The 24,462-nt window shown below is 34.8% G+C and overlaps 1 protein-coding gene across 3 annotated transcripts in view; it reads right to left on the reverse strand.

Moving 5' to 3' along the window:
* LOC126973862 (potassium voltage-gated channel protein Shaw-like) overlaps positions 1–24,462 on the reverse strand; it is a 226,884-nt gene that overhangs the window by 80,075 nt on the left and 122,347 nt on the right. For all 3 annotated transcript variants that reach the window (XM_050821212.1, XM_050821213.1, XM_050821214.1), the window contains exon 4: positions 19,453–19,632. In XM_050821212.1, the coding sequence (XP_050677169.1) occupies positions 19,453–19,632 (180 nt within the window). The remainder of the gene's footprint in view (positions 1–19,452; positions 19,633–24,462) is intronic.

The following is a 24,462-nucleotide window of genomic DNA, read 5'->3' on the forward strand; positions in this document are numbered from 1 at the left end:
AATAATATATTTAATAACAGCCAACAACAATTTGTCCTCTTTATTGGTAAGTACAAATGGGTTTTCCTTGTTACAAAGTGTTTTATTTTCTTACACAAAGGAAACATTCAAATATATTTTTGTAAGGTTTCTCGGCGGCAAATTTTATACAAATATGCTTTTTAGGTTCGCGTTTCTTTGACTGGCCACTAAATAATAATAAATTTCATTTACTGTTTATCCAGCTTTCGTTAATTCGGTTGTCCTTTATTAGATACTAGCTGATGCCGCGACTTCATCCGCGTATATAAAGGCTTTTTAAAAATAATAAGCAAGTTTGGAATTGAAGATTATCCCATGTCCTATTCCAGTTCCGGTTCCCGTTTTCGCTCCTGTTCCCAACATATTATATGAATCTTATTTCGAGGAAGATTGCTATGGCAAATTAAACCTAGTATTGGTATAGTAATAGCTCATAGACGTGAATATCACAAATCCCGCGGGAACCATAGATAAAATGTAGCCTATGTCCTCTCCCAAGCTCTAGTCTATCGTTGTACCAAATTTCATCAAAATCGGTTCATTAGCTCCAACAAACTTACATTAACATTTATAATTATATTAGTAGGGATTTGATTATGTTTTTAAATATTCAGAGATCTAAGGTACGTAATGTTTAATACTATTTTATTTTCCTATTATCGTGCGCAAAGTTCGATTTTGCGCATGCATTTGCGTTCGCAAAGTACCACGTACACGTTGACAAGAGCGTGTGGGAATGTAGTTGAGCGTGCGGAAATGTATAAGAGTATACGAGCGATTCCAAGGTGTATACGCGCGCGTCATTCTGGCACTCTGACACTGTCTCCCCGAGCCCGAGCGCTCTTACTCGTGCCGGTTTGTTTACTTTGTTTGTCGTCTGGAATGGACCTGTCAAAACGATTGTCAACGCCGCCAATCTATTACGTTGCAATTATTCAAAATAATTGTAGTGGTCAAACTTTGCGCAACTTAATAGGAAAAATAGTATACGAGACTCGTGTGCCCTTTGCCTCTGTTTTCAAATTTAAACTGTTATTATTTCCATACTGTTATGTCTTACGGTATATTATTGTGGGGACACGTTAGTGATATTCAAACGATTTTTGCACTGCAGAAAAGAGCTGTTCGAGCAATCTACAATCTGTCCTGTAGACATTCGTTGAGAGATAAATTTAAGGAGATCAACATATTAACAGTACCATGTCAATACATATTTGAAAACCTAATATTTGTGCATAAAAATATAGATAGTTTTAAAAAAACAGTGACATTCATAACTGCAATACTAGAAATAAACATAATCTTGCTCTGATTCATACAAGGCTAACGAAAATAGACAAATCATTCAGAGGACAATGTGTCGTTTTTATAATAAAATCCCTGAAGAAATTTGCAAACTACAATTAAAAAAGTTTAAAATATTTGTTAAACAGAAACTTTTTAAAAAAGCTTATTATACAATTAAAGATTATATAACAGATAAAAGTGCATGGGATTAAAGCAATGTAAATAATATTATAATAATTTAGCAGTAGGACTGTATTATTCTATTATTTGTATATTTTCTTGACTTCAAAAAGTGATGCGGTTATCCTATTTTGAGAAATAAACTATTTGAATTTGAAAAAAATAACCTACTAACACTTTGAGGATTACCTTATTGCTGAACAAATTTTGTAACAGAAATTTTGTGCGCATAACTATTAATTGAATCTCTGTATAGAAACAAAATTTGTGTAAATTATATATAATGGAATCAAATGCTTTGGATTAGTCGACGAATGCTATGTAAAGCGGCAAAAAATTCATTGTGGACATTTTGATTCAACTTTTTGTTGAAGGTTTGTATTGGTGTCGCAATTGTTTAATATTGTTGTTGTAATTTCTTATATGGCAAACTATAGTGCAGATAGATTCCTGTAGATAATAGAGAGATAACTATGGACATAATTGACTCTCGCGCCGGTTAATAACCAATTGTCACCGGGCGCCACTTTTTTTTATGACAATAAGGACGAGACGAGTAGGACATTCATCTGATGGTAATTGATACACCCTGCTCAATATAATGTAGTGCCGCTGAGGATTCTTGAAAATCCCAATAATTCTGATCAGCACTACAATTGCGCTTGTTACCTTGAGATATGAATATGTTAAGTCTTATTTGACCAGTAATTTCACTAGCTACGGCGCCCTTCAGGCCGAAACAGAGTAATGCTTGCACATTACTACTTCACGGCAGAAATAGATGCCGTTGTGGTACCCATAATCTAGCCGACATCCTGTGCAAAGGAGCCTCCCACTGGTACAAACGCATATTCATTCATCAGTGGTCAACGGCTTAATCGCATCGCAAAAGTACTCGGTATAACGCATTCATTCACCACGAAGATCTCCAAGGATGTCTTTGGAAATGATAATTTAAAAATTATCTTACTTGTAAATGAAATAATCACTGACTAACGTACGGATTTTATAAATCTTGGGCGAAATTAACTCAAGCATAAACCTTTACCATTCAATACTGTTAAATCCGACTTACTCATTTCGGATAATCTTTTGGATATTTATTATGCTTTTGAAAATGGGGCAATCTCTCAAAAAAATATACAAGCACTAAAACTGATAATGTGTTTATTATTGTTTGATAGTTCTGACATCATCAAAGTACGAGAATAAATACGACCAAATCTACCAACAAAAGTGGCAGAATTAGATCTGTTTGAACAAATAAAGCCAAAATTTATGTAGCTTTTATAATCAATCATCTCCGTTTCGCTAAAGTCGAAAACTTTACTCGGAATATCTTTTGTCCTTCTTTCTGAATGAACAACGTTGAATATTAAGCATTGAATTCTGAGATAATGACAAAATTCATTAGTATATTTCTTAAGGTCTATCAAATTTAAAATAAAGATATTATAAATGAGTTTCACCTGGTGAGTGAGTTATATTTTTGCCATCATGACCTTTTTATAACTTTTAATCTTAGGCACATCACACGTCTAACCATTGAACATGCCGGTCAGAATGAACAATAACCTTTACAGTACGCGTCTAATTATTGACCAGGTCGGTCAGAATTAACAATAACCATTTGTATTATTAATAACCATTTCAATACGTGTCTGACCATTGACGCGACCACTCATAATTGCCATAGCCATTAGTATTTATAATAATCATTACAGTACGCGTGGCTCTTACCTATTCTGACAAAATAAGAATGATAATTATAGGTATGTAATCGTGATTTAAAATCACAGAACAGAAAAAACTAGTAGAAGTGGCATCATGTCATTTTACTATGGGAACCCACGTTGCAAAACTCACACATTTATCTATTAAATATGTAATACACACACTTAATTCCTGCTTTGTGATAGGCCTTAATTCACAATCACGAAAAGACATAACTACACATTTATTTACATCAATTTCGATCTTAGTACCATTACGCTAATCTCATATTCTTAGAGTGATAATGACAACCTCGGAACTTTTTCTTAAATTGCAAAAAATAACATATTATAAAAACTTGAAGAATCAGGAACTCTGTAACCATAGATTTGACTTCAGTCAAAATACCTAGTGTTGTACGAAAATTAATAAACATATCGATAAGTTAGTGAAAACTAGAAATGATGTAATCAGGGTTGATGAAGTATATTACTAATTCATGGTTTTCGATCTATTTTTGTACAATTCTATGACGAATTTCCTCTACTCCATGATTTGATGAGGTTTTTCTTATAATCCACCTCGACTCAACCTTATCGGTGAAACCTCAATATATTAAAATTTAATTAAAAAACTTGTTTGTCTATATTTAAAAAGTGAGGCTTAAGTAGTTTCACTGAAATCTTACACTTATTCGTTAAATAATAATTAGCTGTACCTAAGAGACAATTAAAACTATTAATTTGAATTTATCGTAGTCTCTCTTGTACACAATTACCACAACCATATTATAACTTTTTGCTTACTCACACCCTTATCGCATGGTGCATTGAAAAGAGCAATAGTCGATTACAATTATCTATAAAGAAAACATTTATTTCGATAAAATTATATCGATATGTCCATGCATGTACTTGTTGAGTAGCAAGCTATTTTTATTGTTTACATTAATTATTCTATCATAAGCTACATCGATTAAACGTAAAGGTAAATGAATCATACGTCGTAATATTATGGTTCATATTTAATTGTATATTTTGCATTACACATAAAAATATTAATTGCATTTAAATCGGAAAATTATGATTACCGATGATAGGAAATCCCTTCATTGCAAATATTTTTATTGCGGCTATGATTTTTACATTCCAAAATGGCGCAAAAAGGCATATTTGTATTTTTTTAAAAGATAATCATCCTTCACTTGACATCAAAATATGACTGGTCTCGAGTAGGTATATTGTACACAGTAGTGGCGTAAGGGTATTGCCACTTCCACTAGTCTTTTTTGGTACTTGTTTAAATTCAATATCCTTTCGTTGTCAAACCTACATAAATAAATAAATAGAGAGCTATCATTAATGGTAATTTCATTACAATAATAATCACATTTAATTAAATTGTTTCAGCGTCTTGAGGAAGCGTTAAAAGTTTAATTTCTATCGCAATGACCTTTAATATGCATTGCTTTATTTATGTTTCTTCATTTTTAAAATATCGCAAAACAAAACGCCTGCTCGCTCGTGAGTCCCGACTCGCTGGCATATTAAATTAGGTTTAATACCTATAGAAAACATTCTTGTGTACAAGAACACTAAATAATGTGCATTACAAGCGACACCAATTAAGTAAAATTCAATCTAACAGAAATAGCTATAGGTTATATTTTCCAACGCAGGGGGAGAAAATGAAGTGTTGAGTACGAAGATAGTATAGCTAAAGTTTTCCACTTCAAATAACTTCTAGAACATTACATGCGATGAGAGATAATTGAAATGCATGGCTTATGAAATTTGCTTGCTTTTGCGGAGGAAGAAGTGTTTGGAAGGTTTTGAATTTATGTTAGTAAGTAATATTTAAATTATAATAATAATTTAAAGTTGGGTAGGGTAGCGTTATGATGGGGTAATATTTGAAGTGAGGGTGCTTACCATGCACATATGACCATTAAATGTTTTTGCTTGAGGTTTCTCTAATAAATAACTAACAGTTAATTTAAATTACACCTTTTAACAAATTTAAATTAATATTTATATGAGGTACATGAGAAATATGGCGGTAATGTATTACTTAAAATATTTTTCTGTTTGCTCCGGCTATAGAAGTTTCACTGGTAGATCTCAGTTATATGGAGACACCCTGAGAATTATATTTACACCACTACCGTCATATTTACTACACTATCAAACCGGAATAGACTTTAAAATCAACTTCAAGTAATATTATATTTAAAACCAATTCAATTAAAATTTAAATACTTATGTATCATTTATTTAATGTAACTAGCACCCATAAAACAAAGAAACTGATCAACATCATTTCATAACTTGCAAAGATATTAATAACCCGCTTGTTTTTATCGCAAGGAAAATCAAGAAAAGAGTTCATCATCATCATATGCCGAAAGACGTCCACTGATGAATAAAATCCTCCCCCAAAGATTTCCAAGACGATCGGTCCAGCGCTGCCCTCATCCAACGTATTCCGGCATTCTTGACCAGATCGTCGGTCCATCTTTTGGGGGACCTGCCAACACTGCATCCTCCGGTACGTGGTCGCCATAAGAGGACTTTACTGCCCCAACGGCCATCTGTCCGTGGAACTATGTGCCCTGCCCACTGCCACTTCAGTTTCGCAATCATTTGGGCTATGTCAGTGACTTTGGTTCACCTTCGGATCTCCTTATTTGTGATTCGATCCCTCAGGGAAACTCCGAGTTAAGCTCAGAAAATACAATACAGAAAATTTTTGAAATTTCTCCTTTTTGAATTTGGTAGAAAATTATTACTGGACATTATCCAGTAACAAGAATGTTTACAATTCTATTCTGAAATATTTTGTCAACTCTCATTTTAATTTAATATGCTTATCACTCAAAATTTATTTAGGATCATGCTCTGTTTAGTCAATTAAAACTTTCCATTAAAGGATTTACGGCTGAACACATTGTTTCAATTGAAATAAAGTTCGTATCAGGCTAAGAAATATTATAATTTTCCGAAGACCTAAAGATATGTTTAAAAATATATATAATAAGATTTACATTAGCTTCGCCCTATCTATATATGAATATGAAACACAATTATTTAACGTGATTTTTTTTACCCACTCCAAAAAAAAATGGTGTGAAAATGGTGGTGATAATTACGTAAAGAGATCTATTTCATTTCATTTTATTCGACTGAATATTTAAGTTACTATCAAACTAAATGTTTACTTAGGTATTACACTAATAGTAATACCAGGCCTGTCTCACTCCCCATGTAGGTATCGAAATATGCATAAATATTAATTAAGAAATAAATATTATGGTAGAGAAAATTTATTGAAAGTCTCGTGCCAGATTTTGGCAAGACAACACGTCCTGAGGATGCCTCGTGTAGATGCGAAACACGTGTTGAATTGTTTAAAGACAAATATTGGCGGAATTAACACTAAAGATAACTCAAATCATTTGTATAATTATGGTACAGAAAAAATACATAATATTACAAATGTTATATTCCAAAATCTCCTGCAGCCTATCAGTTATATTTGATCGTGTCACATCCAATTCAATTAATCAGTAAGTCGACCGTACGTCGTAAATAGAGGGACTCAATAATTTATGATCCCGTCGCAGCTGTGATTTGTGAATTGAATTGCTTTATTAGAGAGTACAATATATTGTTCAACAGTCTGGCCCAACTCAACGTTCTGGCAATCGGTTATATGAATCTTGTTACTGAAGAGAATATTGAATAATTCCTGGACCCAGAGGGAGGCTTCTCTACACAGCATATGGCTACCACAGTGGTGCCTTTTTCTGCTGTAATATAATAACGTACAAGCCTTAGGTTTAGGATTGGTCTCTGCTACGCTCCAACTAGATACCGCAGGCGTATTCGCAAAGTACGGCAGCTAATACTACGCCCAAGTGTACTCGAGCCAGTCTCGAATAATGTGTGACGTTGACCTGCCGCATGTACTGTTAAACTTTGCTAATAATTGAAATTAAAACGCCGGGTTGCGCCACTTTGTAAAAATAATGCTACAAGAAATAAGAAAGACACTGGGATCACATTTCATCAGTAAGTATTTTGTATTTTATTTATTTCAATGTAAAACAACACAAAGCTTATGTTACAAAATTTGAAAGATGCCATTGAGTGTCAAGATGCCACGCACACAAGCATCTAATTGTTTCCGTAATAAAAAAGCTATTGTTCTTCAGTAGAGCGGTATCTAGTTGGAGCGGAGCGTAGACCAATCCTTAATCTAAGGTGCAAGCATTATTGTGTTTTGGTTTGAAGAGCACCGTACCTACTGAAATCCGGATAGTGAAAGTATATATATATGCTATATCTAGTTTGGGTTAAGATAAGTTGTGTAAAAAGTGTGATAATATGATAATTATATTCATCATGATCAACGTCATCATCAGCTGGAAGACGTCCACTGCTGGATAAAGGCCTCCCCCAAAGATCTCCACGACGATATCCAACGTATTCCGGCGATCTTGAACATTGATCGTCGGTCCATCTTGTGAAGCGCCTACCAACATTGCGTCTTCGATAATGCGATTATTCTATTATTGTAAATTAATTCGTTTGTTGAATTATTTTGAATGTACAGACAATTTTATTATATGTGAAGATATTATGGCTCGTCTAATCTTCGAATAGTACAAGATATAACCTGGAACCTTAGACCTCAACATGAAAAGAACCTCCGATCGTAACATGTAAAAAAAACTATGATAACTTTTTGCGCCAAAAAATTATGAGAATGTTTTTAAGAGTTCCATCGCAGCAATAACAACCAAATCTAAATATAAATTGAGGCTGTCCAGAAAACTATTCAAACAATTTTCATGGAGAGCATAATTAGCCGCCAGCTTTTAGTATACCTAGAGGGTCACCAGTTGATCAACGACCGACAGTACGGCTTTCGCCATGGACGGTCGGCAGGTGATCTTCTGGTATACCTAACACATAGATGGGCGGCGGCTATTGAAAGCAAGGGGGAAGGCCTGGCAGTTAGCTTGGATATAGCGAAGGCCTTTGATCGTGTATGGCACAAGGCGCTCCTCTCAAAACTTCCATCATTTGGGCTTCCCGAGAGCTTGTGCAAGTGGACCTCCAGCTTCCTCACTGGGCGTAGCATACAGGTCGTTGTCGACGGATATTGCTCGAACCCGAAGCCCGTGAATGCTGGAGTGCCCCAAGGCTGTGTGCTATCTCCTACGCTGTTTCTTCTGCATATCAATGAAATGTTGGACACCTCCAACATACATTGCTATGCGGACGACAGCACTGGTGATGCCGTATACACGGGCCATGCAAGTCTCTCTCGGGAAATCGTCGACCAGTGCCGGGAGAAACTAGTGTCTTCTATCGAGTCCTCTCTCGAGAAGGTCGCGGAATGGGGTAAATTGAACCTTGTCTAATTTAACCCCCAGAAGACTCAAGTTTGCGCGTTTACCACTAAAAAACCCCAAGCCGCGCCTAGTATCGGATTACTGGGTCTCGAAATCTCGAGCGATTGCCAATTTCGTGGCCATCTGGAGGGCAAAGCCAAATTGGCTTCGAAGAAGCTGGGCGTCATCAAAAGAGCACGGCAATACTTCAAGCCGGCCCACATACTAGCGCTCTACAAAGCGCAGGTCCGGCCACACATGGAGTATTGCTGTCATCTCTGGTCTGGCGCACCCCAGTATCAGCTCGATCCATTTGACCGCGTGCAACGCAGAGCAGCTCGAATTGTCGGGGTCCCAGTGCTCTGTGAATGGTGGATCACTTGGCGTTGCGTGGAGACGTCGCTTCATTGTGTGTCTTCTACCGCATTTATCTCGGGGAGTGTTCCGAAGAGCTGTTTAACCTGATTCCTGCCGCCGAATTCCACCTTCGCACGACACGCCACAAGTTAGGATATCATCCTCACTATCTGGATGTGTGGCGGTCCTCCACAGTGCGGTTTTCAAGGAGCTTTCTTCCACGTACTACAAAGCTGTGGAATGAGCTTCCTTGTGCGGTGTTTCCGGGACGATACGACATGGGTACCTTCAAAAAAAGCGCGTACACCTTCCTTATAGGCCGGCAACGCCCCTGTGATTCCTCTGGTGTTGCAAGAGATTGTGGGCGGCGGTGATCACTTAACAACAGGTGACCCGTACGCTCGTTTGTCCTCCTATTCCATAAAAAAAAAAAATTTCGAAAATTTTAGAAAAACTTTTTTTTTCCGATAATTTGGTACTTCTTTCGTAACTAATCTCTATCATTGGTATATATTATCTTTTTATTTTCCATTTTCACATCACTCTCTAAGTCTTGCAATAAAATAAAGCGTTAAGGTTATGTGATGATACCTATGGTAGTCACTTATAAATCTTCTTTCTTCTTCTTCTTATCTTATCCCGTCATGCGGGGCCATCAAGATTTTCGTCACTGAGGCTAAGGCGTTTCATGTCTTTTTGGACATTTGTCAATTAGGTAGTTTGAGGTATTCCCCTGCCCCTCTTTCTTTTTTTTCACCACATAATCGTCGGGTCTACACATTACGTCTCCGTACCATCGGAGCCTACGATCTGATATTTTGTTGGTTATGGGTGCAACTTTAAAGCTTCAAACTTATATATTTATTTTGTACTTTGTCCTTGAGTGTTACTCTTTTTGCGCAACTCAGCATACGCATTTCGATGCTATGTAAAGTATGCCCAAACTTCGCAACCGTGCAAAAAAACTCACTGTTCTGGGAATCGGTTATATGAATCTCGTTACTGAAGAGTGTCTCGAATAATTCCCGGACCCAGGAAGGTTGTCGGATATTTACCACAGCGGTGCCTTTTTCTGCCGTCATACAATAATTTGCAAGCTTTAGATTAAGGATTGGTCTCCACTGCGCTCCAACTAGATACTGCAGGTGTAGTTGCAGAGTACGGCAACTAATACTACGCCCAAGTGGGCGTACTCGAGCCAGTCTCGAACAATGTGTTACATTGACCTGTCACATGTACTGTTGAACTTTGCTAATAATTGAAACTAAAATACCGGGTTGCGTTGTAAAACCATGTAAAAATTTATAGACCTTGTTTTAATTTTTATTAGCATATATTTTACCACTTTATGAGTGTAGTCATATAATTTTATCAAGATGGGCCAAAATGTTTTGCAAAAGAAATAAGTACCACAATGCACACGTCACATAATTACATATTTATATAAAATACATTTAAATACGTCATGTTTTTAAAAATAAAAGTTATTAAACTTTTTTATAATCGCTAATAAAATGCTCGCGAAATACCTTTATTTATCTACGGTGTGTGTGGATTGATGCATCTACTGTACTCAATAACTCTTGTTTTAACGTATTAATTTATACTTCTGCCCCTGTCGTAGCCTCATCGGACGTCCCTCAAGGATCTATCCTAGGACCATTTCTATTTGTACTATTCATAAATGATATCTCATCTTGCTTCAAACATTGAAATTTCCTTTATATGCGGATGACTAAAAGATAAACTCCTGTGTTTGCGATCAAAATTATTTAAAATTAATACAGTCTGATTTAATAAGATTTGAAGAATATTCTTAAATTAATAAACCTTTTTTGGCCCGTAGCAAATGTATTCATATGACATTCACAAGAAATTTTAATATATTAACTACGAGTTTTCAACTAGGTGGCTACATTCTTAACTCAGAAAAAAGAGACCTTTGTGTGTATCTAGATACAAAACTTACTCTTGATGTGCATGTAGAAAATGTACTTAATAAAGCTTACCGAATGCTAGGTTTCATAAAAAGAAATACTAAACGCTTTAAGCGGAAAGACACGTTTACCTGCCTTCTTAATAGTCTTGTTAGATCACATTTAGAATATGTGTCACCAATCTGGAATCCGTTTAATGCAATCTACATTAAAAAATTTGTAATGATTCAATAAAAAATCCTAAGAACACTTAATTACCGTATGCGTATACCCCGCTGCTCTTACAATGAACTGTTAGCTAAACATAATACCCTATCCTTGAGTAACCATAGACAGTTAATTGATGCAGTGACGCTGTATAAAATTTGTAATGGTGAGATTAAGTCATCCCAATTGTTATCTGAGATTAATTTCCGTGTACCATCTATAGCCACTAGATCACAAAATTATTCCACATCTCTAAAACTAGGACCAATATTGGTAAACGTGCACCACTTCATAGAATATATAGACTGCATAATCTCACGTTGAATAACATTGATATGTTTTCGTGCTCCATTTTTACCTATAAAACTAATCTTAAACAAATATTCAGTTCTAATGAAACTTAAGTCTTATTATTTCTGTTTTCTACATTCTAGTTTTATAATTAAAAAGTTTACTTTTACCAAGATTTACATACCTATGCTGCGATTAACTTTTATTGTAGATTGTACGTGCACGCTTGCACCTAAGTAGATGTCGCTTTTATCTTTAACATCTATGTTCTGAGTGAGACGTTCCAAGGGAACAATTGTAATAATTTTAGTTAGTTATAATTTAATCATTTGTTTCTGTTTTTGTCTCCAATAAAGTAAATAAGTAATTGAGTAGATGTGTAAAAAGATGAAGTTGTAAATGTTGATTTTAAAGAGTGGCAATGGGTGTCTTGGCATTTCTCATTAAAGCTCAACCCTTTCCAAAGTGGAGGTAAATATAAAAATAAATGAAAACTTTTGACATACATAAGTGCAATTTCCTTGACGTACACGAATAAATTGATTTTGATTTGATTTGATTTGATACGTGTCATTAAATATTTACACTAATTATATTATTTATCCTGATATTTGCATGCTGTATGTGTGTACGTGTGACTAAATACCATGGTGCTAAACTGGGTTATTTCTGTCAACCATCCTGTCGCATTTTTTTCAATGCAAATAAGAGACAAGACGAGCCCGACGTTCAGCTGACGGTACTTGATACGTCCTGCCCATTACAATGCAGTGCCGCTCAGGATTCTTGAAAATCCCCAAAAATTCTGAATGGCACTACTACGACTGGGCTCGTCACCTTGAGACATAGATGTTAAGTCTCATTTGACCAGTAATGTCACTAGATACGGCATTTCGCATTAAAGTGTGACGATGCAAAGTACAAGTTTTTTATCAACCGACTTCAAAAAGTTATCAATTCGATCGGTATTTTTTTTTTTATGTATGTACACCGATTACTCTGAGATTTATGATTTGTGTAGGTACCTTTATTACATTTGGCTTGGCACTGACTTCAAAGCTATCAATATGTAGCACGTACAAATAAAAGTATTTTATTTATATTAAAGGTAAAGGTTTGGATAAGAGGTGTATTATATTAAATTTTGATACTGTTCAGTTTTTAAGTCGGTTTTTTTAAACGTAGTATATTTTTAATTAAAAAATTATTTATAAGTATTAATTGTTGTTCAGTTTTACTGAAATAATTACTTATGAATATGAAAGATAACGTTTGCTCTATAGAACACCTCTACCTTTATAGTATTCCATATGATAAGAGATAATTGAAACGTGTGGCTTATGGAGTTATCTTGTTTTGCGGTTGAAGTAATTTTGATAAAGTTATTAGTTAATGTATGTATGTAAGGTATTAATTCATAAAAAGTTACACTTTCATTTAAACCATGCCCCGCAAAACTACTTACCCATTTTGACTGCAGCTTATAAATTAATAAATTAGGTTATATTAATACAATAAATTTACGTAAATGTTTACAATGTATTTAACAAGTGTTTTTTAATAAACTTTTAAATTTAGTAAGTGTAGGCTCACGTCTTATGTACTCGGGTAAACTATTGAGTAATAACTCGTTTTTTCAACTTTCTATCTCTATAGTAGTTTCGTACCATGGGTATTTCAAATTTACCTTAATTTATTAATGTGAGTGTATGAAATATGAGTTTACGTGTTGCTTGCTTTGTAATATGATACCTTATCATCATAATATGTTATTGAGAGATTTTGTGGTGAAACAGAAAGATTCAAGACGAACTTAACAATAGTGGTTAATTTTGTCAATATTGAAATATGGTGTGTCTAATCACAAAACATGTAAGTATATGACCAGTGGGAGGCTCCTTTGTACAGGATAATGCTTACGCATTACTGGTTCACGGCAGAAATAGTCGCCGTTGTGGTACCCATAATCTAGCCGGCACACACAGTAATCTGTGTTTCGGTCTGAAGGGCGTCGTAGCTAGTGAAATTACTGGGCAAATGAGACTTAACATCTGTCTCAAGGTGACGAGCGCAATTGTAGTGCCGCTCAAAATTTTGGGTTTTTCAAGAATCCTGAGCGGCGCTACATCGTGATGGGCAGGGCGTATCAATTACAATCAGGTGAACATCCTACTCGTCTCGTCCCTTATTTTCATAATAAAAAAAACATGAGATCGCTACGACATTCTTGTTAATATCATCAGAAATAACATGTACTGTATTGTATAATATGGGTTATCTTTATATATTTATTAACACCTGAAACTAATAAAACGTGCCTGCCTTGAACTAACTAGAAAGATTTATTGTTTGTTCGTCCCTAAGGGTTTGAATATGTGATGGTAAACGGAATAGCTTCAGTTGAAAATTAATTCAGGTAAAGTTCCTAAATTGCAAAATTTAACTTAATATTTTGGTTGTTGTTGTATGATAAGCATTTTGCAAGTAAAGATATATATATATATATATATATATATATATATATATATATATATATATATATTTTATGGAAAATAAGGGATGATAGAGAAAGCAGGACGTTCAGCTGATGGTAATTGATACCACCTGCCCATTACAATGCAGTGCCGCTCAAGATTATTGAAAAACCCAAAAATCCTGAGCGGCACTACAACTGCGCTCGTCACCTTGAGACATAAGATGTTAAGTCTCATTTGCCCAGTAATTTCACTAGCTACGCAGAAATAGGCGCCGTTGTGGTACTCACTATCTAGACGGCATCTGGTGCAAAGGAGCCTCTCATTGGTAAAATATAAGTTCTTTTGGATAATTAAGTCAATATTATAATTTTTAATTTTTTTATAAAATGACATGACAAACATGATTACAAAATTCTGTTATTTGAAAAAAATACTGCCCGCCCACGTGTGTTTGTCCGCTGTCCTCCGAGCAATGCCGTCTTCAAAACCAGTCTTTGTGAATCCAATACACGACTACTAAATGTAAATCCAAAATTTAAAGGAATATCCAAACATTGAATTGATTTTGATTAAATAATGTTAATAATAAAACGAAACTCGATAGAAAGCTTAGCTCAGCAATAGATTTTGATCTCTTTATAATCTCTTAGTCATGAATTGATTATTATTCATTCGAGGATTATATTATCACATAAACATACAGTATTTTATCTATCAGTAAACAAGTTAAAACATGGCACGCTCCATAATAACTTAAAATTGCATTAATGTTATTTCATAGAAATCTATACTTTTTTGAATAAATTTTACATATAACTTGCTGAGAGTCAAGCTCAAAGTCAGTAAAGAGCTTAAAAAAATGTTTTAGTCATTTTGGAGAGTGAATATTGAAATCAATTATATCGATATTTTAAAATTTCTTTTTAAAATATTAGTTTAAATTTACGAGTTATTTTCAAAAAATAATATTTTAACTTGCGAGTATTTGTCATGAGTTTTCTGCCAAGCAAAAGCCTCAATGTGAAACTTTAATAATAATAAAGTGTTCCTTTGCTTTTGTTAATGTTTTTCAACACACGTAGGACCGCTTTTCATTTTTAATTAAAAGCGTTTTTCACGACATACTTTCAATGTTGATTTTTCACCCGTTCCACACATCGCCCTAGCTTTAAACAACAGTTTTATAATGAAACACTGGTATGAGTGGGATTAACCCTCATATTGGGATTCATATAATTATTGTAGCTTTAAATATAAGAAATTCTGTTATGTTGTAATATAAATGAACATAAGCTATTCATTCAATTGAATGATACAAGTTAAGGCGCGGTCATACCTCAATATTCACAAAAATTGGTTTCTTAGAGAGTCAATTACAACATAACGCAATGAAAATATTCCGACGTAAAAAATACAGTGCACAAAGAACGAATTAAAGAAAATTTTGAACTGAATAGAATATATATATATATATATATATAATTTGATATATCCAATAAAAAATTTGGCAGTTGCTTCCCAAAAATAAACTTTGGAGTCAAAAACCTCCGAATATTCAATATAACCACATTCTTATTTTAAAGAATTTAATAGAATTAGTACTTTTCTAAACCTTAAACCAAACAATTTTTCAATTTAATACGTAAATTTTGAATAAACAAAAGAAAATCAGTAAAATAAATGCCCATTTGCAGCTTAACCACATGATCAAATATTTTAGGGTTGGTTTTAAAAGAAATTACCATTTTAGTGCCAAATTGCACTTAATCGCCGCCCTTTGTGAAATTTTACATATTTTATCCTTTTTTGTATTGAAAAAGGAGGACAAGCGAGCGTACGGGTCACCTGGTGTTAAGTGATCACCGCCGCCCACATTCTCTTGCAACACCAGAGGAATCACAGGAGCGTCGCAGGCCTTTAAGGAAGGTGTATCCTTTCGGACTAACATACTTAACTCTTACTCAACGCCGCTTGACCAAACGTCGGAGAGCATTTACGTGAAGGAATATAATGATTTTTAAAGTAGTTTGAGTAGAATATAAAGTAGATTTTTAGTGAGTTAGAATTCGAAAGTACTTAAAAATCATCATCATTTCAGCCGGAAGACATCCACTGCTGGATAAAGTACTTGGGGTAGCACCACAGTGTTATTTGCCTATGCTCTATGGGATGTTTGGTCAAATAATTTAAGAAAAGATTTGAGAGTATGATGCCTGTAAGCTCTATAAAATAAAATACCTAATTTTATACTTTGATTGTTTTCTTTCATTAGTATCTTTGTAACGCTTTGGATTTAATCTATAATGTAACATTGTGTTTTTTAATAAATAAATATGAAATATGAATAAAGGCCTCCCCCAAATATAACCATGACGATCGGTCCTGTGCTGCCCTTATCCAACCTATTTCTATCGGCAACTATTTCTGCCGTGAAGCAGTAATGTGTAAACAGTACTGTGTTTCGGTCTAAAGGGCTTATTTTTTTGCTTAGTTAAATAAAAATATTTGAATTTGAATTTGAATTGAATATGTCTCAAGGTGACGAGCGCAACTGTAGTGCCACTCAGAATTTTTTGGTTTTTCAAAAATCCTGAGCCGTAGGTACTGCATTGTAATGGGCATAGCGTATCAATTACCATCAGCTGAACGTCCTGTTCGTCTCGGCCGGCCATTATGACCAGATCGTCAGTCCATCTTGTGGGGACCTACCAACAATGCGTCTTCCGGTACAGATACGGTAGGCATAATACTTAAAAATATGTTTCAAATAAAATTTACTCATATTGTAGTTTACGTGCATGCAGTACAATCTTATCTTATATATGTATAAAATTCTCGTGTCACAATGTTCGTTCCCGTACTCCTCCGAAACGGCTTGACCGATTCTCATGAAATTTTGTGAGCATATAAAGTAGGTCTGAGAATGGGCCAACATCTATTTTTCATACCCCTAAATGTTAAGGGTGGTCCACACGATTTTTTTTTTATTTTATTTGACATTTTTTTTAAATTTGTTTGATTATGAGTCAGCATTAATAAATACATACAACTTCAAATTTTCACCCATCTACGATCAACAGTTACTTTTGTATCGCGATTTTAATATCGGCAATACAACGTTTGCTGCGTCAGCTAGTATAATATAAAGATTTCGTGTCCCGGTGTTTGTTAACAAAGTCTGAGAATCAGCCAATATCTATTTTTCATACCCCTAAACGATAAGACCCACCCCTAAATATATTTTCCTTATTTTTTTTATTTTTTTTTAATTTTTATTGTATTATAATTTAGCATTAAAAAATACATCGATCTACAACTATTTTTGTAATTATACTATTCTGTTCCATCCACAAAATCGCTATAGTAGTAGTACGATATATTTGGTAGGTCTGAGAATCGGTCTGCATCTATTTTTTATACCCCAACAATTTTAATTATTGTTTTTTTTTTTACTACTTCATTGCCATAGCAATACAACGTTTTCTGGGTCAGCTAGTAATAATGTAATGACTAATGAGATTCACAAGCACTTGGAAACATAAAAAAACAATAAATTTGAGTTCTAAATATGATTACTAGGCACATTAGCTGTCCTCTCAACATCTGATAGTTTTCCAAATTAATTTTATTTTTAATGATAATAAGGGACGGGACGAGCAGGACGTGCAGCTAATGGTAATTGATACGCCATGCCCATTACAACGCAGTGCCGCTCAGGATTTTCAAAAAACCCAAAAATTCTGAGCGGCACTACAATTATTGCGCTCGTCACCTTGAGACATGAGATGTTAAGCCTCATTTGCCCAGTAATTTCACTAGCTACGGCGCCCTTCAGACCGAAACACAGTATTGCTTATACATTACCGCTTCACAGCAGAAATAGGCGCCGTTGTGGTACCCATAATCTAGCCGGCTTCCTGTGGGAGGCTATTGGTGGTGGTCATTTGAGGCCAAAGCGAATCTTCGACTGGCGGTAGCACTGGTACCAAAGTGTCACGTGATCGCATCCTTTGTGTCTCGCTTATCACACAGACTATCAATAAGCAGTTGTGTGTATACAAGTGCCTGATACTAGCCAGAAGAAGGTAATTAGAGATGTTTGGGAAGTAGTTATCATTTACAGTTCCAAATGTCAAAAATGTAGATGCAAGTGTTTTGTTAAGCGGAGAGGTGGTAAAACCGGTAGAATCTGCTATATTTCTTGGCATTACTCCGAATTCCAAATTACAATGGGGCCCCCATTTTGAAGGATTTGCGAACAGACTCAGTTCTGCAGCATATGCGGTTAAAAATATTAGACAATTAACTGACATAGATACGGCGCGACTAGTATACTTTAGTTATTTCCATAGTATTATGTCCAATGGTATATTGCTTTAGGGCAACGCTGCCGATATTAATACAATATTGGTGCTATTCGTGCTATTTATAACCGAGGTTCAAAAGAATTATTGAGAGCAAAATTTAAATAAATTATACTTGAAAATGTATTGTATCTTCATAGGCACATAAGCGAATTTGCTAGTAAGTATCATAACCATAAATGTTAACACCAGAAACAGACATAAACTTATAATACCTACTACTCGGCTAAGTAGAGTTAGTAAGTCTTTTGTGGGAAGTTGTATATATTATATGTTTTTACAACAAGATTCCAGAAAATGTTCAAAACAAAAGTATTATGTTATTCAAAAGAATTGTTAAAAACGGTTGTGTGGTTAAGATTACTATAACATAATGACTCTTATAATACCACAGATTGCGAATGGAGCGACCGCCCTCAGGCTATTAAATAATGACTTTGATTGCACAATATTACTTTGTAATCATATTTTTTTGATGAAAGAAAAACCCGCTGAGTTTGTTGCGCCCATTTTTCTCAGTTCTGAGGCATTCGTTTTGTAATTGGAGGTAGTTTTTGACTTTCAATAAGTCTTGTCACATCCTATTTTGAATAAAAATATTTGTATTCGAATTTGAATTGCCCACGCCTTTTGCCAGTACCAGCCGGAGATATCCTACTTCTGACTTCTGCGCGTTCAATGACAGTTCGAAATTTGCGCTGGTTTATATATGCTACATAGCTTTATTAGTCAACATTTGGATGAAATTATAATGGTCAAACGGTTGTCTCAATTTCCATTTTAATTTAAGATCTGCAAATTCTATACAGTTGTATTTCATAATAACCATTAAATAGCACTTACTACTCGTATGTTTTTGCGCTTGAAGTAGCAGGAATTCATTTGTAAAACTTTATTTTGACACTACGTAATGCAAGTCTCGTGTGCTTAAGCCTGGTAGAAAATATAACTATAAAATATCAATATATCAATAAAAATTGTAATTTCACCATATGAACTTAACCTACCGGTAATTTCAGTCCAATTTTTATTTATTTTTTACCTTTATTTTTTACTTTTAGTTTTTTTATTCCTTTTAGTACCAACCAGATTCGACCAAAATACCAAATTTACCAAATTCTCAAATCAGACAGCAAATCCATATCAGTAGTTTCTATGTCAATAAAATTTTGATCCCCAAGTCAAGGTTAACATCATCTTAATTGCATATGAGAACTTACCTTTGCGGCTGGTGAACTTGAAGGCTCGTCAAACAATGCCCAGACTTTCGGCTTAATCCTTTGCCAAGGTCCCAGTTCTCCAGAGAAGTATGCTTCTTCATAGCCGAAGAGTCTGGCAATTTCTTCCTCTGAAGGTTTTTCGCTATCAATATCCAATTTGTCCAAAATCGCCAAGGTATTCTGAGGACAAACAATGATTTTTTTAATTATATTTTAGATGAGAGGTGAATATTATATTGCTTAATCTTTTATGTAACTTGTAAGTTTAAAGCAAGCATCAAGTCTAACGATAGATTTCACCGTTAGAATTACCTCAGACTTAACTTTCGTAAAACTTACCTGAGTTTTATTTATGAAAATAAGGGACGAGACGAGCAGGATGTTCAGCTGAAAATAACTGATACGCCCTGCCCATTACAAGGTAGTGCCGCTCAGGATTCTTGAAAAACCTCAATAATTCTGAGCGGAACTACAACTGCGCTCTTCACCTTGAGACATAAGATGTTAAGTCTCATTTGCGAGGATGTGATTCATTGATGAGGAGTGTGATAAAATGCGATCTTGACTTTTGCATTAGGATGCCTTAGCTTAAGCTCCGCATAATTTCAGCTGTCAAATGACTATAAAAAGGAATTTAAGATTATGATTAGCTTACACTCAGGTAAGTTTTACGTAAATAAAGTATTAACAAAGTCTAACCCAGCCTATAACATATAAAATACAATATATTTTAATTTCAATCAAGCGAGTTGTTTTAAAGTTGCGGTAATTTTCATTTCTGCATTAATTAAATAACGCTGCGAAATATCAGCGCCGTATTATTTCATATTATGTTTCCCATCTTCTAGGAATATAACTCATACATAAATTCATTCCACAACCAAGTAATAATCATCTCAAATCTACACAAGCCCAAACTGTTGTTTTATTGTAATTGCCAGGCTCTTCAGTTGAACCCTCAATACAATCAAATGTAATTATCAACTCGTATTAACATATAATGGTGGAGTTATTTTGCTTGACTACAGAGATTCGGTATAATACGCTGATAAATCGTATGGAAATACAAAACCCATACATCTGTAATTCTTAGGTGTATTTTGGACTTTCCACTGTATCAAAACTTTCACACAAACTTTTATTCTGCTACCTTTTAGTACAACCCTGATATGATCGTAGACCTTACCTAACACTTCCACCTACAAGCACTCTTTTACGAGCAACCATCCTACTTATTTTAAATCATTACACCACTGGTAGCTTAAACAGACGCCCTTCATGCACATGATACACCATCATGACCAGTGGGAGGCTCCTTTGCATAGGATGCCGGCTAGATTATGGGTATCACAACGGTGCCTATTTCTACCGTGAAGCAGTAATGTATAAACATTATCGTGTTTCGATATGAAAGGCGCCGTAGCTAGTGAATCACTGGGCAAATGAGACTTAACATCTTAAATCTCAAGGTGACCGCAATTGTAGTGCCGCTCAGAATATTTGGTTTATCAAGAATCCTGAGCGGCACTGCATTGTAATGGGCAAGGCGTATCAATTACCATCAGCTGAACGTCCTGCTCGTGTCGTCCCTTATTTTCATAAAAATACAGACCCTTCATGTACATGATAAACCATCATGACCAGCCTCCACAACCCGATAAGCCGACCCCACTCAAAATGAGAGGGATCAAAGAAGAAGTATACCGGAGGAAGAAACAAAAAGCCGCCTTAGTGGAAATCACTGCAGCGCCGCTTTCTGTCATCAAGCGTAGTGTGCAAGCAACCAACATCATTGATTTTAGTGCTTATGAAAGATCACAGGGTTAGCCAATAGCCATTAGAAATAAATCTATCATTGGGAGTGATAATATCATACCGTAACAGCACTTTTTAAATAAACGTCATAAATTTACATCAGTTCGTAATGAGGCTTTGACAAGGGGAGAAAAACTAATAAGGAACTCTGTGTACATCTTTTAAGTTGAATATATAATAACAAAATTACTTTGACTTATTATAAAACTAGAACAAAAACTTAGCTCAGAACCAGACAGGAACCATGCATTATTACACTGGCCTTCAAAAGTAAGTATCACACTTTTAAAATTGGGATAACGTTTTAATTTCACAAGATATACTTTCAAAATAAAAAGGACTCCAAAGAGAATTTATTTTTGTACATAAAAACTTTATAGTCGGTAACCTTCTTTTAAGAATTGGCTGAAAAAATACTTCAAAAACAATACCATTTCTTTTTCAAAGTGGACGTTTCTGAATTACAATTTTACCATTCACATTTTTCTTTCTGTTTTAAATTTTTTTCAAGATCGATGGGTCTTGTTTTAAAAATTTATGCTAAAAAGCACATAACATTTATTTATCATGCCTCTTTCAGTTGAAGAATGCGCTAGGATCATGGCTTTTCTGGAATTAGGCATCAGTATGCGTCGCACTGCAAGAATGGTGGGTGTGACGGTACGAACGAAATCCCGAATACCAGCGAGTGGCCCAAAACTCGAGAGACAGCATCGAGTAGCGAGACTGCGATACGCCCGTAAACACATGCAGTGAGATGAAGAAGAATGGTCAAGAATTTTGTTTGCAAATGAGTCTCGATTCTCCCTTTACACTTCTGATGGAAGGCGAAGTGTTTACAGGCGACCTGATGAGCGATACCTTCAAGCCTGCATCTCAGAAAGAGTCCAATACGGTGGAGGCAGTGTACATGTATGGGCTGGCATATCTTCAGAAGGTCACACAGAGCTAGTAGCCATAGAAAATGGCACCCTCACTGGGCAAAGATATGCTCAAGAGATTCTCAATAAGTATGCAGGGCCGTATTTAGCAAATATGGGTGATGGATCGATGCTGATTAATGATAATGCCCGGCCACACACGGCTCATATTGTACAAGAGTATATTCAGGAGGTCGGTATCAGCGTGATGGCTTGGCCATCAAGAAGTCCTGACCTCAACCCGATTGAACACGCCTGGGATGAGCTTGGGAGGCTAGTCAGTAATCGCAGACCACCACCTACTACCCTCAGGGCACTAAAGCAGGCCCTGGTAGAAGAATGGGAGAATATTCCCCAACATCGGCTCCGAAACCTAGTGTTCAGTATGCCAAACCGGCTCGAAGCTGTAATCAGAGCTCGAGCAGGCAATACCAGTTATTAAAAATTAAATAACATGTAATACATTTTAGTTGAATTTTTTTACACTAAACTAAAAATGTCTATTTTCATTGTTTTATCTTTTTTAAGTTAAAAATGTTACTAATGTATAATTTTAGTTTCTAAGAATTAAAGTCTATAAAATTTGCAATAAAACTTTTTTAATCTTAAATCTCTACCTTCTATAGTTAAGAAAAAAAAAATTTGAAAAGTGTAATACTTACTTTTGCATGCCAGTGTAATTTGATATAATTTGTAAAAAGGCATAAATAATTTTCTCAAAACTGATTCCTTTAGAATTATTTTTGATGTCTTTTGTAATATACTAGACACCACTACCGCTTCGGAAACAAATGGAGAGAAGAAGCGGCGCAAGAAACTCTCCCAGCATTCTTTTTTTGTGCTCTTTTTAATAAAATATACAATAATGTACTGTCATTGCTATTGCTATAAAGTAATCATAATCTAGTCCCAGGCTGTCCGATCACTCAGATATTCAGCTTTGGAGTAGTAGGATTTACGACAGAGACATTTTTTAATAAAATATTTAATTTGATTTATAGATAATGCCTGAACAGTGGCTGGGACTTTATTATAAAAGTTTACCCATTACCCTTAAATCTATTATCTATTATTTTTCTAGTATTACAATAATGGAAATCACTATTAAGAGTAAAAAAGAGTAATAAGAGTTCTTCTATATTTCAAATTTGGGATCACATCTGTAAGCTGTAATATGGTTCCTTGGGAACTCTTTAAAACTCATAAATTCCCCTTTATCGTTTTGTGTACGCGTGACAACGTAAGTGCAAATTTTCATAATGATCGGTAATGTAGTTGTTAAGCCGTGAAATCGTGGTTAACAAATAAACAAACTCACATTTGCAACAAAAACAAAGTCAATTGTGAAACGAAACATCACAGGAACATATAACTTGAAATGCAAAACAATATTTATTGTTCTATCAAGCAAATCAGCCCTTTGAGTGCTGACGCATGAAATGAAAGTTTACAGAGTCGTAAATTTGTGGGTTAGTTAGAATCAGTGCGGAGATTTGTAGAGCGGGTGGCAGCGATTTATTGCCTGGAGATTCTGAAGGTTTCTATTAATTACTATGTGCATGTATTATGTTATTATAATTAATCTTTTAGATTTAAGAACGGTGGTGAATGAGAGAACTGAAATTTTCTCTTAGTGATACGAAACAAGGCTTTTAGGCTCTAGATTTGATTTGATTTGATATATCACTTACGCTTGTCAGACATGGCCTCTTACCTATAGAAACTTAGAAAAAATTAAAGTTTGTCAGAGAGGAATTGAGAGAAGTTATATGGGGCTAAGACTAAGAGACAAAATTAGTAATATCACAATAAGAAAGAAAGCCAAAGCAAAATATGTAGCTTTATCTGTTCCAGGTTTAAAATGGATTTGGCCTGGACATATACAAAGAAGAGAAGATAAAAAGTCCAAAGTAGTAATGAACTGGTACCCTATGAATAGGAAATGAAATCAAGGCAGTGCTAATAAGAGATAGAGCGATGACATAGTAGAAACAGTAGGAAAGATGTGGATAAGAATTGCAAGAGGTAAAGTCTAAATTAATGGAGGAGGCTTTTACCGGCCCTATATCGAAAATAATAAATAATAAGACATTAAAATTATTTTATTTAAAATAGTGAAATATCAACACATAATAATAAATACAATTTATAAATAAATACCTAAATGTATAGATGTAAGGAAATCAAGCTCTAAATAAAATAGACTATCATAATAAATAAAATTGACTATAATAGAGACTTACAGTGCTGCCTTACGGCCGTTCCCAATATTCAG

The sequence above is a fragment of the Leptidea sinapis genome, chromosome 30, assembly GCF_905404315.1.
Source record: "Leptidea sinapis chromosome 30, ilLepSina1.1, whole genome shotgun sequence".
Taxonomy (NCBI): Eukaryota; Metazoa; Arthropoda; class Insecta; order Lepidoptera; family Pieridae; genus Leptidea; species Leptidea sinapis.